This window comes from Mobula birostris, chromosome 5 (assembly GCF_030028105.1).
Source record: "Mobula birostris isolate sMobBir1 chromosome 5, sMobBir1.hap1, whole genome shotgun sequence".
NCBI lineage: Eukaryota > Metazoa > Chordata > Chondrichthyes > Myliobatiformes > Myliobatidae > Mobula > Mobula birostris.
The window spans coordinates 168,580,427-168,596,116 of NC_092374.1; the positions used below are offsets into that span (position 1 = coordinate 168,580,427).

At 41.3% G+C, this 15,690-nt stretch overlaps 1 protein-coding gene across 1 annotated transcript in view; it reads left to right on the top strand.

Annotated features, from left to right (window-relative positions):
• Positions 1 to 15,690, top strand: part of kpnb3 (karyopherin (importin) beta 3) — a 78,093-nt gene that overhangs the window by 39,402 nt on the left and 23,001 nt on the right. Inside the window, exons 9-16 of the mRNA XM_072258821.1 lie at positions 5,041 to 5,128; positions 6,660 to 6,766; positions 9,248 to 9,372; positions 10,643 to 10,732; positions 11,356 to 11,529; positions 12,588 to 12,806; positions 12,888 to 12,971; positions 15,402 to 15,534. Coding sequence (XP_072114922.1) covers positions 5,041 to 5,128; positions 6,660 to 6,766; positions 9,248 to 9,372; positions 10,643 to 10,732; positions 11,356 to 11,529; positions 12,588 to 12,806; positions 12,888 to 12,971; positions 15,402 to 15,534 — 1,020 coding nt within the window. The remainder of the gene's footprint in view (positions 1 to 5,040; positions 5,129 to 6,659; positions 6,767 to 9,247; positions 9,373 to 10,642; positions 10,733 to 11,355; positions 11,530 to 12,587; positions 12,807 to 12,887; positions 12,972 to 15,401; positions 15,535 to 15,690) is intronic.

The window sequence follows — 15,690 nt, forward strand, 5'->3', positions numbered from 1 at the left end:
CGCCATCACGTGACGCCCCCTCTTGAACCTATTTCTTGTCTAATCTTTAAACCTGGTGAATTCGTTTTGCAGCTCTTTCAACAGAAATCTTGATTGCTATTTGTTCTTAATTTTGCTTGCTTTTGGTTTAATCCTTTCTCTTGATCTGTCAATGACCAGCATTTTTCTTTAAAATGCTTTCCAGTCCTTGACCCACCATAATCTTTCGTCTTCCCCACTCCAGCTTGTACATGTCCCACTGCAGGAATATGAAAGAGGCTGGTCTGTGCCTGGCTTGACACTTGTGTGCTAAATCTACATAACCTTTATTCCCTAATGACCCTGTGATTTCAGTCTTTGACATGAGAGCATCCTTTAGGAGTGTGAACCCATGGAAAGCATCCAGCCCAGGTGGGGTACCTGGCTGAGTATTAAAGACCTGTGCGGATCAACTGGCTAGAGTGTTCACTGATATCTTTAACGTCAGTTCAACAGTCTGAGATACCCACCACCTTAAACCAGGATTCAATTATACCGGTGCCCAAGGAGAACATGGTAACTTGCCTCGGTGACTATCATCGGGTAGCACTTACATTCACTCTGGTGTTTCGAGAGGTTGGTAATTAAACCTATCAACTCCTGCTTGAGAAGTGACTTGGATCTGCTCCAATTTGCCTGCCGGCACAACAGGTCGACAGCAGATGCCATCTCACTGGCTCTTCACTCAACCCTGGGACATCTGGACAGCAAAGTTGCATACGTCAGGAAGCTCTTTATCAACTACAGCTCAGCAGTCAATATTATCATCCCCTCAAGTAAGCTTCAAGACCTTGGCCTCAGTGCCTCCCTGTGTAATTAGATCCTCTACTTCCAAACTTGCTGATCCCAGTCAGTTCAGATTGGCAACACTCTGCCATCTCCATCAGCACAGGTGCACTACAAGGCCTTGTGCTTAGCCCCCAGATTTACTCCCCAAGCCCAGCTCTAATGACACCACTGTCTTCAAGTCAAGTCCCTTTTTGTTGTCATTTCGACCATAACTGCTGGTACAGTACACAGTAAAAACGAGACAACGTTTTTCAGAACCATGGTGCTACATGAAACAATATTAAAAACTACACTGAACTACGTAAAAACAACACAAAAACTACACTAGACTACAGACCTACCCAGGACTGCATAAAGTGCACAAAACAGTGCAGGCATTACAATAAATAATAAACAAGACAATAGGCACAGTAGAGGGCAGTAGGTTGGTGTCAGTCCAGGCTCTGGGTATTGAGGAGTCTGATAGCTTGGGGGAAGAAACTGTTGCACAGTCTGGTCATGAGAGCCGGAATGCTTCGGTGCCTTTTGCCAGATGGCAGGAGGGAGAAGAGTTTGTATGAGGGGTGCGTGGGGTCCTTCATAATGCTGTTTGCTTTACGATGCAGCGTGTGGTGTAAATGTAATGGCGGGAAGAGAGACCCCGATGATCTCAGCTGACCTCACTATCCACTGCAGGGTCTTGCGATCCGAGATGGTGCAATTCCCGAACCAGGCAGTGATGCAACTGCTCAGGACGCTCTCAATACAACCTCTGTAGAATGTGGTGGGAGATGGACTTTTCTCAGCCTTCACAGAAAGTAGAGACAATGCTGGGCTTTCTTTGCTATGGGCTGGTGTTGAGGAACCAGTTGAGATTTTCCACCAGGTGAACACCAAGAAATTTGGTGCTCTTAATGATCTCTACGGAGGAGTCGTCGATGTTCAGCGGAGAGTGGTTGCTCAGTGTCCTCCTGAAGTCAACAACCATCTCTTTTGTTGACATTCAGAGATAGGTTGTTGGCTCTGCACCAGTTCATTAGGCGCTGCACCTCCTCTCTATGCTGACTCATCGTTCTTGCTGATGAGACCCACCATGGTCGTGTCATCTGTGAACTTGATGATATAGTTCGAGCTTTGTGTTGCAACACAGTTGTGGGTCAGCAGAGTGAACAGCAGTGGACTGAGCACACAGCCCTGGGGGACCCCCGTGCTCAGTGTGATGGTGTTGGAGATGCTGCTTCCAATCCGAACTGACTGAGGTCTCCCAGTCAGAAAGTCTAGGATCCAGTTGCAGAGGGAGGTGTTCAGGCCAGTAGGCTCAGCTTTCCTGTCAGTTTCTGAGGAATGATTGTGTTGAATGCTGAACTGAAGTCTATGAACAGCATTCGAACGTACGTGTCTTTTTTGTCCAGGTGGGTTAGGGCCAGGTGGAGGGTGATGGCAATGGAGTCGTCTGTTGAATGGTTGGGACGGTACACGAACTGCAGGGGGTCTTGCTGTGCCTCATGACCAGCCTCTCAAAACACTTCATGATGATGGATGTGAGTGCGATGGGACGGTAGTCGTTGAGGCAGGACGCTGAAGACTTCTTCGGCACGGGAACGATGGTGGCGGCCTTGAAGCATGTAGGAATGACGGCGCTGCTCAGGGAGATGTTGAAGATGTCAGTGAGAATCTCAGCTAGCTGGTCTGCACATCCTCAAAGCACTCTGCCAGGAATATTCTCTGGCCCAGCAGCCTTCCTTGGGTTGACCCTGCACAAGGTTATCCTTACGTCGACCACAGTAAGGCACAGCACCAGTTCATTTGGAGGAGGAGTGGACTTCCTCGTCGCCACATCATTTTCCACCTCAAAACGAGCGTAGAAGTTGTTCAACGCATCTGGGAGGGAGGCATCACCGGCACAGCAGGTGGTGTTGTCTTGTAGTTGATGATGTCCTGTATGCCCTTCCACATGCGCTGCATGTCGCCGCTGTCCTGGAAGTTGCTGTGAATTTGCTGGGCCTGTGCACGCTTTGCCTCTCTGATGGCCTGGGGCATTTTGGCCCTCGCTGTTGTTAGGGCTGCCTTGTTGCCTGCTCTGAAGGCAGAGTCACAGGTCCTCAGCAGCGCACGCACCTCCACGGTCACCATGGCTTCTGGTTAGAGTGGGTAGTGATGGTCTTGGCCACAGTGATGTCATCAATGCACTTGCTGATGTAGCTAGTCACTGATGCCATGTACTCCTCTAAGTTAGTAGAGTCACCATCGGTTGCAGCCTCCCTGAACATGTGCCAGTCAGTGTGCTCAAAGCAGTCTTGGAGAGCAGAGATGGCTCCTGCCTTAGATTGAATCAAAGGTGGTGACGAATCAGAATATAGGAGAGTGACTGAAAATCTGGCTGAGTGGTGCCACAACAACAACCCCTCTCAGGAAGACCAAGGAGCTGATTATTGGTGTCAAAAGGAGGAAACAGGATTTAGATTCCTTGGTGTTACCATTTCAGAGTATCCATCTTGGGTCCAGCACGCAAGTGCAAATATGAAGACAGCACAGCAATGCCTCTACTTTCTTAGAAGTTTGCAAAGATTTAGCATGACATCCAAAACTTTGACAAACTTGTATGGATGCATGGTGGAGAGTGTATTGAGTGGTTGCATCGCGGCCTGGTATGGAAACACCAAAGCCCTTGAACAGATAATCCTACAAGTAGTAGTGGATACAGCCCAGCCCATCTGATGTAAAGCCCTCCCAACCATTGAACACACCTACACAGAGTGTTGTCACAGGAGAGCAGCAATCCATCATCAGGGAACCCCATCAACTGAATCATGCTCTCTTCTCACTGCTGCCATCAGGAGAATGGTACAGGAGCCTCAGGACTTCCATCACCAGGTTCAGGAGCAGTCATTACCCCTCAACCATCAGGCCCTTGAACCAGTGGAGGCAAACTTCACTTATCTTCACTTGCCCCAGCACTGAACTGTTCTCGTGAGCTGTGGACTCGCTTTCAAGGGCACTTTGTCTGATGTTATCTGTTTATTGCTTACTTTTTATTATTATTATTTATTTTGTATTTGCGCAGTTTCTATTTTGCACATTGGTTGTTTGTCTCCCCTGTTGGGTGTGGTCCTTCACTGATTCTATTATGGTTCTTGGACTTACTGAACACACCTGCAAGAAAACAAATCTCATGGTTGTATATGGTGATAGTTATGTACTTTGTTAATAAATTTACTTTGACCTACTTGGGTCAGTTTTTTTGTGTGTATGATATACCATGTTTGATGAACTGCACATTTGTACATTAAGTAAGAGTAGGAGCTTGCTGTGGGTTTGGGTAATACCTCTAGCTAATGCAAACCACAAAATAGCCTCAGTGCAGTGGGGGAAGGTACATCCTCACTTGAGAGTAAATGAGTGAATGTTCTGGTCCCATACAACTTCCATGTTTAAAGCCAGATCTTTTTGTCACCTCAATTTCTAGTCGCAGTAACTATTACTGGAAATTGGCAATCATTCTGAGCAAATTGAAAACAATGTAATGTTAGCAACAGTTATAATGTGGCTGGGTTCTTTGATATCCTATGGAGACTCCAAGTTGTCAATCAAAACATAGCAGTATGGCTGGAAAGTTTCTCCAGGTCATGCAATGAAGAAAAGAAGGTTTTGTATGATACAAATGTGAATTAAATCAATTCTAATTACTCAAAGGTGTAGGGCTTCATTGATAAGTGTGTTAGTTGGTTATGTTTTCACGTTCTGGCTTGAACATTATTGCCATCTTGAGTGGCTATAAATAGGGATATGTACTGAGTATAATGGAAACGTATGTAAAGGATGAAAAGTTATTGAATGGTTTATTGTATATATTTATTTTTGAATAAAGTATATTTTGAAATAAAAAAAAATCTCAGCACAAGGGTGGAACCAACAAACCATATCTCTGCACATTCTAAGAATTAGTAATTCTGCTTTTTTTTTTGTTTTGCACAACCAGTCAAGTGGATGTGCTTTTTCAAATTCTCTTGAAATACTAATTGACATTGTAGGAAAAAATGCTGAATATCTTATGGTTTCAATGGAATGTGTTTAGGAAGAAAGTACTATTTACAGTAAACTATTCGTGTGCAATTTTGGACAGGCATGTGTGAATGATAAAAGCAATAAGCAGTTATGTATAATGATTCGAAAGTTGTTATTTAGTGGCAAGTGCTATTGTAAACAGCAATTTGCAATTTTCAGTCTTTTTCACCCTAAATTATCTTGCTTCAGTTCCTCAGATGCTGGCAATGATGGTGGATTTAGAAAATGATGACAACTGGTCAAATTCAGATGAGCTTGAAGATGATGACTTTGATAGGTAATTCGTATATGACAGTTTTTAAATATAGCAAATATGTTAAGGGTCTGAATCCAACAAATCTGGACCATCGTTCAGTACGTCTCATTTTTAATTTTGACTCGTCAACAGGGTCACAAAATCTGATTGGTTAATACTTTACACTGGGAAGATATAATTCAAAAGTACTCGTGTGAGTGACTTCCATTCTGGCAACACCGGAATGTATTTGTCTATGGAAGGAAAGAAGATTAATGATAATTGATTTGACTCTTGACTTCGCAATCTAACTTTTCTTTCTTTACCCTAACGGTTTGTGTAGCTCACTGCAAGACTATTTCTTCTGATTTCTTTCAAATTAATTACTAATGGTTACATATGCTTGCACAGGGATTGTCAATAATCCTGTATTAGATTAGGTGCCTGTTATTTCAATAGAAGATGGATTTTCCCTCTCCTTATGGGAACAAGACAGACTTATTGCTGCAAAATCATTCTGACCCATACATCTAACCCACAATGAGCCCCAAATCACTCCAGAGCTGAGTGACTCAAAGAATGTGTACCGTTTCCATCTGAAATGCAAACTGGATTAATTTTAACAGGTCTTGCTGGACTGTACATAGTGAAGATACCTTGTGGGGAAACTTTGAGCTAGTGGTTACATATGAGGAATGATATTGATCATTACAATTAGATCAGCTTTAACTATAGTGAATGGAAGAGCAGCTGCAAGGAGCCAAGTGACTGTCTCTGGCTCCACTTTTGTTTTATCAAATGTGTTTTCCACCCCTCTGGCCTTTCTAATATCTCACTGTCTAATGTGTTTGATTATACGCCTTATGGTGATTTACCACATTAACGCAAGTTATTAAGTAAAATTTTCCTTTTAAAATTGGAATAAAGCTGAAACTTTTTCCAATCCCAAAATTCAGATACACAATCCCCAACATTTCAGAAGTTTGATTTGTTGAAAACTGTCAAGCGGACACTGAATACAGCACTGACTCACCACAGCTTTAGTCTTAGCCCTTGCCGTGACTGACACCATGCAGCCCCCACCACCGTTTGCCAATAAGCCAATGAATTGGACGCAGCATTCCACACCACCAATGTTCAACAGGATCTTGGGATCACAAGAAAAGTAACTTTGATAATCACTTGCTGTTAGACTTTACATCTCCTTCATACACTGATGCTACACTGTCACAAGCAGCATCACAGTCCACACCAAATGCAGCTGCTTCAGTTTGTCTGCCAACGAGCAACTTGCTGATACAATAGATCTGCAAGATGGTCTTGCAATCGTAAAAAAAAAAACACATTTTAAAAAGACGGTAACACTTTCGGTAGACCCTGTAGAAGCTGCTGCATCAGAGCACACTGCCATCTTACTGGAAGTTCTTCTATACTTGGGTTTGGGTTTAAAGCAGTTATAGACACTATCCTTTAGACATAGGTTTTTAATATTTTGGCATGATTTAACATTTGAAAGCTTTGCCAGTAAATCAGTTCTCCTTGGAATCAAAGACTGCTCTTTCTCTGAATCTAGCAATGCTGTTGCGGGTGAGAGTGCCCTGGATAGGATTGCCTGTGGCCTTGGTGGTAAAGTAGTGCTCCCACTGATCAAAGAACATATCATGCAAATGTTACAAAACTGTGAGTATAATGCATTTAGTAATTTAGAAATCCATTCAAAGTGGGTAACTATGTTGGTCAGATCTCATACCTGCATATAGAATGTCTTAATGAAATGGGCCATAACTGTATCATGTTTAACAAGCTTGCAAGACACTCCCTTTGAAGTAGTAAGCAATGTTAACTGAGTGGTTGGAGACCATGTTCTTTCAGTTATGGAAGATTGGTTTCAAAGCTGTTTTGTGTAATTGCCTGTTCGCTTTTTAGAGTTGACATCGAACGCTGGAGGTAAGGAAAGCAATACTGCTATTGTAAAGAACAACAGAAAATGCTTAAAACACTATCAGAGGAAAGAGAAAGGTGGTTAACCTTTCAGGCATGAAACCCTTTGTTAAGACTTAGAATCATTATGGCAAATGGCTTCAGACCTAAAATTTTTAACTCTTACTCCTTCCACAAGTGCTGCCTGACATGTTAAATGTTTCCAGCACTTCACGGTTCCATATTTCCAGCATCCTCAGTTGTTCCTAATTTCCAGTTCCGCTCTAGTTTAAGAACATTTTGCTAGTGTTCTTTTTTGACGTTACCAAAGACGGTGCGTAGGTTTAATGTAAATACCTGCTTATGCTAACAGGTACTAAATTCTAGGTGGCTCTCTATTCATGGCAACCAATATATCAGTTATTGATTTGCCTTGAGGATTGAGCAAGTTAAATAATGTGTACTTTGACAGCTTATTTGCAACTGGCAAATTGTTCCCTCTGTATATTGTATCATTTATGCCCCGTATCAATTAGTATAAGTTGTTTGTTCGATTTACTCAGATTAGTTTAGATCTAAGGAATATTGCCATGTTGTGATACGTTAATTTTTGTTAGAAGGTAGCTAGTCAACCCAGTATTTTATTAAGTGTTCATTATTACTAAGTTCTATAATTGACAAGCATGGGCTGAGTACATGCCGCAATAGGCACTGCTCAACACAGGCAAACTCCCCACAAATGGGTGTAAATAATGTCTTCATACTGTCAGATGTTTAAGCAGATCTGAATATCAGTTCCTCTTTTAAAATGTTCTCAGTATATTGTGTGGAGGGGTTGTGGGGAAACCCTGAGAAAACTGGAAATGTATTTCAGAAATACTTTTAATATCACAGTGCACCATTGCTTTAGTGTGTTTGGCATTGCCACCAGTTTTTACTTTTGAAATATTTGCTTGTAAAATAGGGATTATGTAATGTAATTCAGTTGGTCAGAACACATGGAATACGGGGGAAATAATCTTAAAACTCAGAGTCAGGCTTCTGAGACGGAAACCGGAGCACATTTCTAGTTGAGGTTGGTAGAAATTTGGAATTCTCATATTCATTTGAACTTCAGTTTTTCTCAAAATCCAGTCTTTGATTTGGTATTGATTTGGACAGTTACGGACAAGGGTAGACCCTTGTGTCATGAAGCGGTCATGAACTCCTTGATTAGAAGAACAGGGCACTTGGCCACTTTTCTTCGATTAAGCCACTTCTAATACACGTGGCCTTCAAAAAAATCTCTGTTCTCAGCCTCAGGCAGCACACAAAGGCTTTGGAGGAACTTGATAGATCAGGCAGCATCTATGGACAGGCAACATTTTGAGTGAAGACTATTTGAGTCCTGATGAAGGCTCTCAATCTGAAATGTCAGCTGCTCTTTTCCTCCGTTGATGGTGACAGACTCTCTGGCTTCCTCCAGTGCCTTTGTGTTTTGCTGCTGATTTCTAGCTCTAAGGTCTCCTGTGTTTTCAATTCTGAACCTGCTATTTTCTATTGACTTGGAGAAAGCTACAGTTAATTAAAACTAAATTTCTCCAATCCATTTGATCCTTTTCAGTTGTTGGTAGCAGGCTTCTGGGAATTTATCACGCTGACCTTAATGTGATCTTTTTTTAAAAAATGTCTTATTAATATGGAATAAATTTGTGGTGAAATTATGGACACTGCTTTAATACAAATTATCTAACATTTTGGAAGTCTTCATTGTCTGTGTGATGGTTGTTCTACTGGTGTCTAGTTTCTAACAAAATGCATTAGATGAATTTTCCAATGGATTACTAGAGTAATGCTTGGGTGACTGGAAGTGATATGTTACATGTCAACAAGGTTGATATGTGGCTTAGTTTTTTTTTATTGAACTGGTTTTGCCAAATGCCCATTCAAAGAACAGCCAATGTCCTTAAAATGGATTGACCATCTGTTGGTTTCACAACAATAGACAGGTGCACTTCTTTTGCATTTCCTTTGCCTCGATATTTTTGTCCATACTTCCCATTGTGCAGAATCAGCGAAGAGTTTCCTCCTCAAACTACTTCTCTCTTCCCTCAAGGTCAGACACAAAGCTTAATTTTATGATTACCTTTTAAATTGCTTTTCCCAATACTACAATCACAAGTTTTTTTGCCCGATTGAATCTTGAGCATGTCATTGAAGTTGTGTAAGTGCATGTGGTCAACACAGATTGTTTCCCTACAGCTGACTGGAGGTACAGACACGCAGGACTAATGGCCTTGTCAGCCATCGGGGAAGGGTGTCATCAGCAAATGGAGGGGATCCTCAGTGAGATTGTGAACTTTGTCTTGTTATTCCTTCAAGATCCAGTAAGTGAAACCAAATGCATAGGTTTGGGATGAATGTTCTGTTACTGTTCATTGTTTGTATGTAAAGTTGGCTGAAACCTCTCTGGGCTCTGTCTAAAGAGGGAGTTTTTCCTCATCAGAGACTGCCCTTAACAGACATTTAGTTCAGGAGAATGATGCCCAAATTTTAAAAATAAAGCTGTTTTGAGCATGCACTGCAGGGATTGGTGGCTATAATTACAAGCAAATTGGTAAAAATTGTGGAGAGAATCAAATCTGTCAAGTACATATGTATACTCCATGACCACTTTATTAGGTGCATCATTATTAGTACTGCGCCCCAAGAGTATGAATTCTTCATGCTGGGAACACTCTTTGGAGATTCTGGTCCATGTTGACATGATAACATGTTGTTGCTGTGGATTTGTCGGCTGCATGTTCATGCTGCAACTCCCCTGTTCCACTACGTCCCAGAGGTGCTCTGTTTGGAAAGAGATCTGGTGACTGTGGAAGCTATTGAAATACACTGAATTCATTGTCATGTTCGTGGAACCACCTTAAGCTGATGTGTGCTTAATGCCAAGTTCTGACCCTACATGGCGCAGCGGAAATGGAGATTCTTCAGACCACATGATGCTTTTCCAAACATCGACTGTCTGATTTTGTTGAGCCTGTACCCACTGTAGCTTCAGTTTCTTGATCTTGACGAACAGGAGTGGAACCCAACGTGGTCTTCTGCTGCAGCCCATGCACTTTAAGGTTCAATGGGTGCATTCAGAGATGCTCTTCTGCACACCACTGTTGTAAAGCATGGTTATTTGAGTGCTGTTGCCTTGCTGTCAGCTTATACCACTGCTGCCAATTTTCTCTGGCCTCTCACTCACAGAACTGCCGCTTCTCACTGGGTCTTTTTATCACACCATTCTTTAAACTCTGTGTGAAAATCCCAGGAGAACAGCAGTTTTTGAGATACTCAAACCACACCAACAATAATTCCACAGTCGGTCATTTGATCACATTTCTTCCTCATTTTAATGATTGGTCTAGCCATCAGCTCAATCGCTTGACCACGTCTGCATGCTTTTATGCATTGAGTTACTACCACATGATTGCCAGGTTAGATAATTGCATTAATGAACAGGTGTATCTAATAAAGTGGCTACAGAGAGTGTATGTGTGTGTGTATATAAAATAATATGTAATCTGTACAGATATTTGTTACATTTAGTTAGAGTGCTTAAATTCTAAAGTGGAGGATTTGAAATATAATATCCTTATAATTTAATTTTAGCACCCAAGGGTTAGGTATGCAGCATGTAACGCCATAGGTCAGATGGCCACAGATTTTGCACCAACGTTCCAGAGAAAGTTTCACGACAAGGTAAGCATCTTGAAATCAATGATGAATAGTTGTCTTTTTAAAGCAGTATTAAGACACCATGTGCTTCAACATCAGTTCATAAATGAAGAGGGTACAGTAGCAATGTCATATTGGGCTATCAGTGGGTGGTTCACTGAGCAATCTAGTAATGGTCCATTGATTCAGTAACATGGGTTTGTATTCCCCCATGGCAGTTGTTCAGTTTAAAATTGCATTATTAAATAAGGAATAAAAAGATTAACATTAAGCTACCAGATTTTTGTAAAGATTCAGCTGAGACGGTTGATGCATTCAACAGAGTATCCTGCCATCCTTAACCATTCTAATTAAACTGTGTAGGCTCTGAACTACCATCGAAGGTGGTCTAACAGCTCAAGAGCTGTTCAGGATGGACAATAAATGCTGCATTTACCAGCTGCTTTCACATTCCAGGAATAAATAGATAGTGCTAAAATGAGCTTGGGTCATATTTGAATGGCTTTGCCACTGTCCTACTTGGTTGTTTATCCTAAATTGCTAAATTTATAAATGGTCCCAATTCTGCCTGACACAGCAATGTGTAGGAATTCACACAAAGGGCCCGGAACCAGCCTTGGTGTCAGTATTAATTTTGTTTCAAACAGGTCATTTCAGCGCTCTTGCAAACAATGGAAGATCAAGCTAATCCACGAGTTCAAGCTCATGCTGCTGCAGCTCTCATTAACTTCACTGAAGATTGCCCCAAATCGCTGTTACTCCCATACTTGGATAATCTCGTAAATCACCTGCATGTTATCATGGTGGCTAAGTTACAGGAGGTAACTTGCTTTCAGTTCCTCAGTATTTTTGTAGCTGCCGATTGAAATTCTCAATGCAATGAGAACTGGTTGAATACTCGGTGGGGGGGTGGGGGAAGAATAAGTTTGTTTGTAAGATTTTTGTCACTGAGATGGCGGTAAAGGGGGAGGCTAGTGGAATTTTGTTTTCCCTGGTGATGTTTGCACTCGAGATTCACCTTCATGTTTATCAATGACAAATAAAAGTAAAAATCCATCTTAAGTCACTAGCATTAAATTTATTATGTAGTCGCAGCTGCTTGTTGTATCCAGCTTATGAGATTCAGGTTAGTTAATGTCAGTGGAACTGAATTTCAAAGCAGACAGCAGCATGCAGCCAACACTGTATTGTGCCTTGTCCTGTGACTGCACAGATTTCTGCACCACAGAACTGTATATCCATGGTCATAGAAGGCACTGGTAGCTTAAATAGATGGGGCCAGCTGTTTCTGAGGAGCAGAATACACAATGGAAAAAGCATAATCAAATTAGTTAATGGGTTAGGTATTACCTTGAAGAGAAATGATGCTTGAGTCATGGCCCATCTGGAGAACTGTTCAGTTTTCCCAGTGTACTTCGAGGAATCGGTTGCTCCTTCAAGGGGTGCCTACAGATTTAGCCTAATGAGGGAACTCCAAGCTAAATGATGATTTACTTGCAAAGATTCAAGTCAGAAAGTGGACTACATAAAGAGAATATTTTCTATAGGTATTAGTACAAGGGTTAAAATAAGCACCAAGCTACCAAGTGTAGAAACTTTGTCCACACAAAAAATTGTTGATTCTGGAGACTGTTGAAACGGCTGATTTTGGGGGTTTTATTCTTGATTGTCATAGGGGATGGTATTAAGAACTGGAATCAAAGTTGGTAGATGGAGTTAATTATCAACCATGTTCTAAATAAATGGCAAGAGGTTTCTGGGACAGAATGCTTTCCTAGAGGGGTCATCATAGAAATAGTTTTATTCCTTTATTTACTGCTGTCTTCATGCTAAAAGATTTCATTAGACCCTTGTACTAATTGCTTTGCACTCCCTATAGCTTATACAGAAAGGAACGAAGCTGGTGTTGGAGCAGGTTGTTACCTCCATTGCCTCTGTTGCTGACACTGCAGAGGAGAAATTTGTCCCATATTATGACCTGTTTATACCCTCACTGAAACACATTGTGGAAAACGGAGTGCAGAAGGAGCTCCGGCTACTGAGGGGAAAGACGATCGAGTGCATCAGCCTCATAGGCCTTGCTGTTGGTAAAGAGAAGGTAACGGATTTTGTTAAAATTTCAAAAGCCTTTCTGGTTTAATGGTGGTGCTCAATCCATTAACTCTTGTGTACTTTGCAGTTTATGCAAGACGCCTCAGATGTGATGCAGTTGCTTCTAAAAACCCAAACTGATTCCAGCGAATTGGAGGATGATGACCCACAGGTACATTTATTTGTGCTGCCCTCTGTGATTACAATAGGAACTAATGCTTAAATCTCCTTTGACACAGCAAAAACTTGAGGTTTTATTTTCGTTTTTCTGATTTTGAAGGGTATAAGATCAAGATCTACTCTAGTGCCGAGTTTAAAAGTACAAGTAATTCTGCTATAACATTATTGTTGGCACTAAGGAACACTATTTGCATTGGGCTGTATTGACTATAACATAATCACAATCAGGATGAAAATGTTTTAAATCTGTGCTGTGAAAACAACTACAGACTGTTGTGCTATAACATGACTTTTTACAACATGCAGTTTCTTAGGAGTTATAAAATAACAGAGCTACTTGTACAGATTAGTTGGTGGAGTACTAAGGGAATCCTGCAATGTTGAAGGTACCATCTTTCAAGTAGAAGTCTGGCCTGCCCTGCAGAAGAGCAGTTGTCTTGGAAATATTTCTCTCAATTAACACTTTTTAATCTAAAGCACATTAATTACTTTGTCACTATTGCACTGCTCTTTGGGGTGCAGTGCACACTTTCTTGTACAGCAGCTACTCTCCAAAAGTGGCTGTGAAGTGCCATGGGATGCAGTAAAATTCCCTTGAACATGTGAACAAAACATAATAGGGGCAGGAGTCGGCCATCTGGCCCATTGAGCCTGATCAATAAGATCATGGCTGATCTGGCCATAGACTCAGCTCCACTTGCCTGCCTTTTTGCTATTGCCCTTAATTCCCCTACAATCCAGGAACCTAACTGTGTCTTGAATAGATTTGATGAGGTAGCCTGTACTGGGCAGAGAATTCCAAAGATTCACCACTCCTCTGGAAGAAGTACTTTCTCCTTGCGGATACTGATGGTTTTCTTCCGTTGTTCTTTGGAAGTCAAGAATGACTTGACAGTCTGAAGTAGCGCAAAAAGAAATGTGAAGTGACAATAGTGGAATGGTTGAATGGGGTCCAAGAATGCGCAGCACCACCAGGAGAAGGATATGAAAGTGGTGATTGGTTCAGGAAAAAGCTGTCTGGTCATCTAGGCTTTCAGACTCCTGTATCTTCTCCCAGGAAGAGAGAGAAGGACAATCTGAAGGGGATTTGACGGGTTCTACATAAGTACAAACTATTTCTTTCTGAAGCTATTCACGGGAGCATAGTACACCTGAGATTTTGGGGTGTCTGGTCAGTGAAGCAGGTTTTGAAGAGCTTCTTAAAGAAAGGTTAGCATCTTTTGGGTTTTGTGAAAACTTTATGATATTAGGAGCCCAGGTAGTTGGGCTCCTAATACCATACCCATTGAAATCAGTGAGATTCAAAATTACGGTGGGCAAGAGAAGTCTGCAGTGTGGTTTGAAAGGATGCTTCTTCAGAAAAAAAGACTTGAATTGAGTCCCACTGGGCTGAGAATGGACACCTTTGGAACAGAAGAGTGTGATGAATAGAAGAAACTTCTGAGTGGAATTTGTTTGCCGTTTGATACAGCCACCACCTCAGAAGACTGTCTGTCCCCATTGTGTCCCCATTCAGTACCCCCCTTTATTTCTCATGGCCTTTAAAATATTTAGAAAGTTCTTGTTTGTTCTGCTCCCATTGCAATTCATATCACAGCAACTATCTGCATACTAAAGAGTACTGCCTCTTGTGACCTCTGACTTTTCCTCACTGTTATCCTGGATCTGTGTCCTCTGGATACCAAAATGCAAATCTCCCACCTCATTAGTGAAAAATATTTGCGTTTACTTATTCTATCAGACCCTTCGAAGCAGGTTTATGTTCATGTAGAGTTCACCATTGCGTGGGTAAGATGTTTGGTTTACTCGCTGGTGCCAGTAGAGAATGTAGTGCTATCTGTATCCTGTACCTCGAGTTTTGACAGCATAGTGAGTCTGTTCATAAAGGTGTCTAGGAAATGGAATGATCCACATGATAAATATTCCACAGATTTACTAGAAGGTAGTTTCCCTTGTGCAGAAAATTGAAATACGTTTTGAAACCAAAATTACTCTCAAGCCTATGATCAACTAATTGATGTGGCTTTATAACTAAACTAACATACATTTATTTTTTGTAGTTAGCAAACAACTTGATGATTTGTGTAGAGAGATATATCAGAATCGGGTTCATTATCACTGTCTTATATGTGAAATATGTTGTTCTGTGACAGCAGTACATTGCAAAGACAAAAATTACTCTAAATTGCAAGGTTACTAGTGCATAAGAACATGAATAATGAGATAGTGTTTGTGGACTGTTGAGAAATTTAATGGAAGAGGAGAAGAAGCTATTTTGGACTCGTATCATAGAAAACTGATTTTCTGTTAAATCCTACCTTTATTTAATATATGTGTGTGATATGAAAGTGTTGACATGTCTCTATTAATGGTGAGGCACAAGAAGAGATTTGAAACTCAAGGTCTATATTTCTGCTTCCAGATTTCTTACATGATCTCTGCATGGGCAAGAATGTGCAAGATCCTTGGTAAGGAGTTCCAGCAGTATCTTCCTGTTGTTATGGGACCATTGATGAAAACTGCTTCAATTAAGCCGGAAGTGGCCCTCCTGGACAGTAAGTATGAATGACACATCCCCCTGTTACCTTCCATCTAAATACAGGTTAGGACAGGGTTCCGTTCTTGTGAAATGTTCAGAACTTGAATCGTTTTAGCACGTTGGAACTAAGACTGTGGACAAAGTCCCACCTGGCAGAAGATACTTGCAGCCC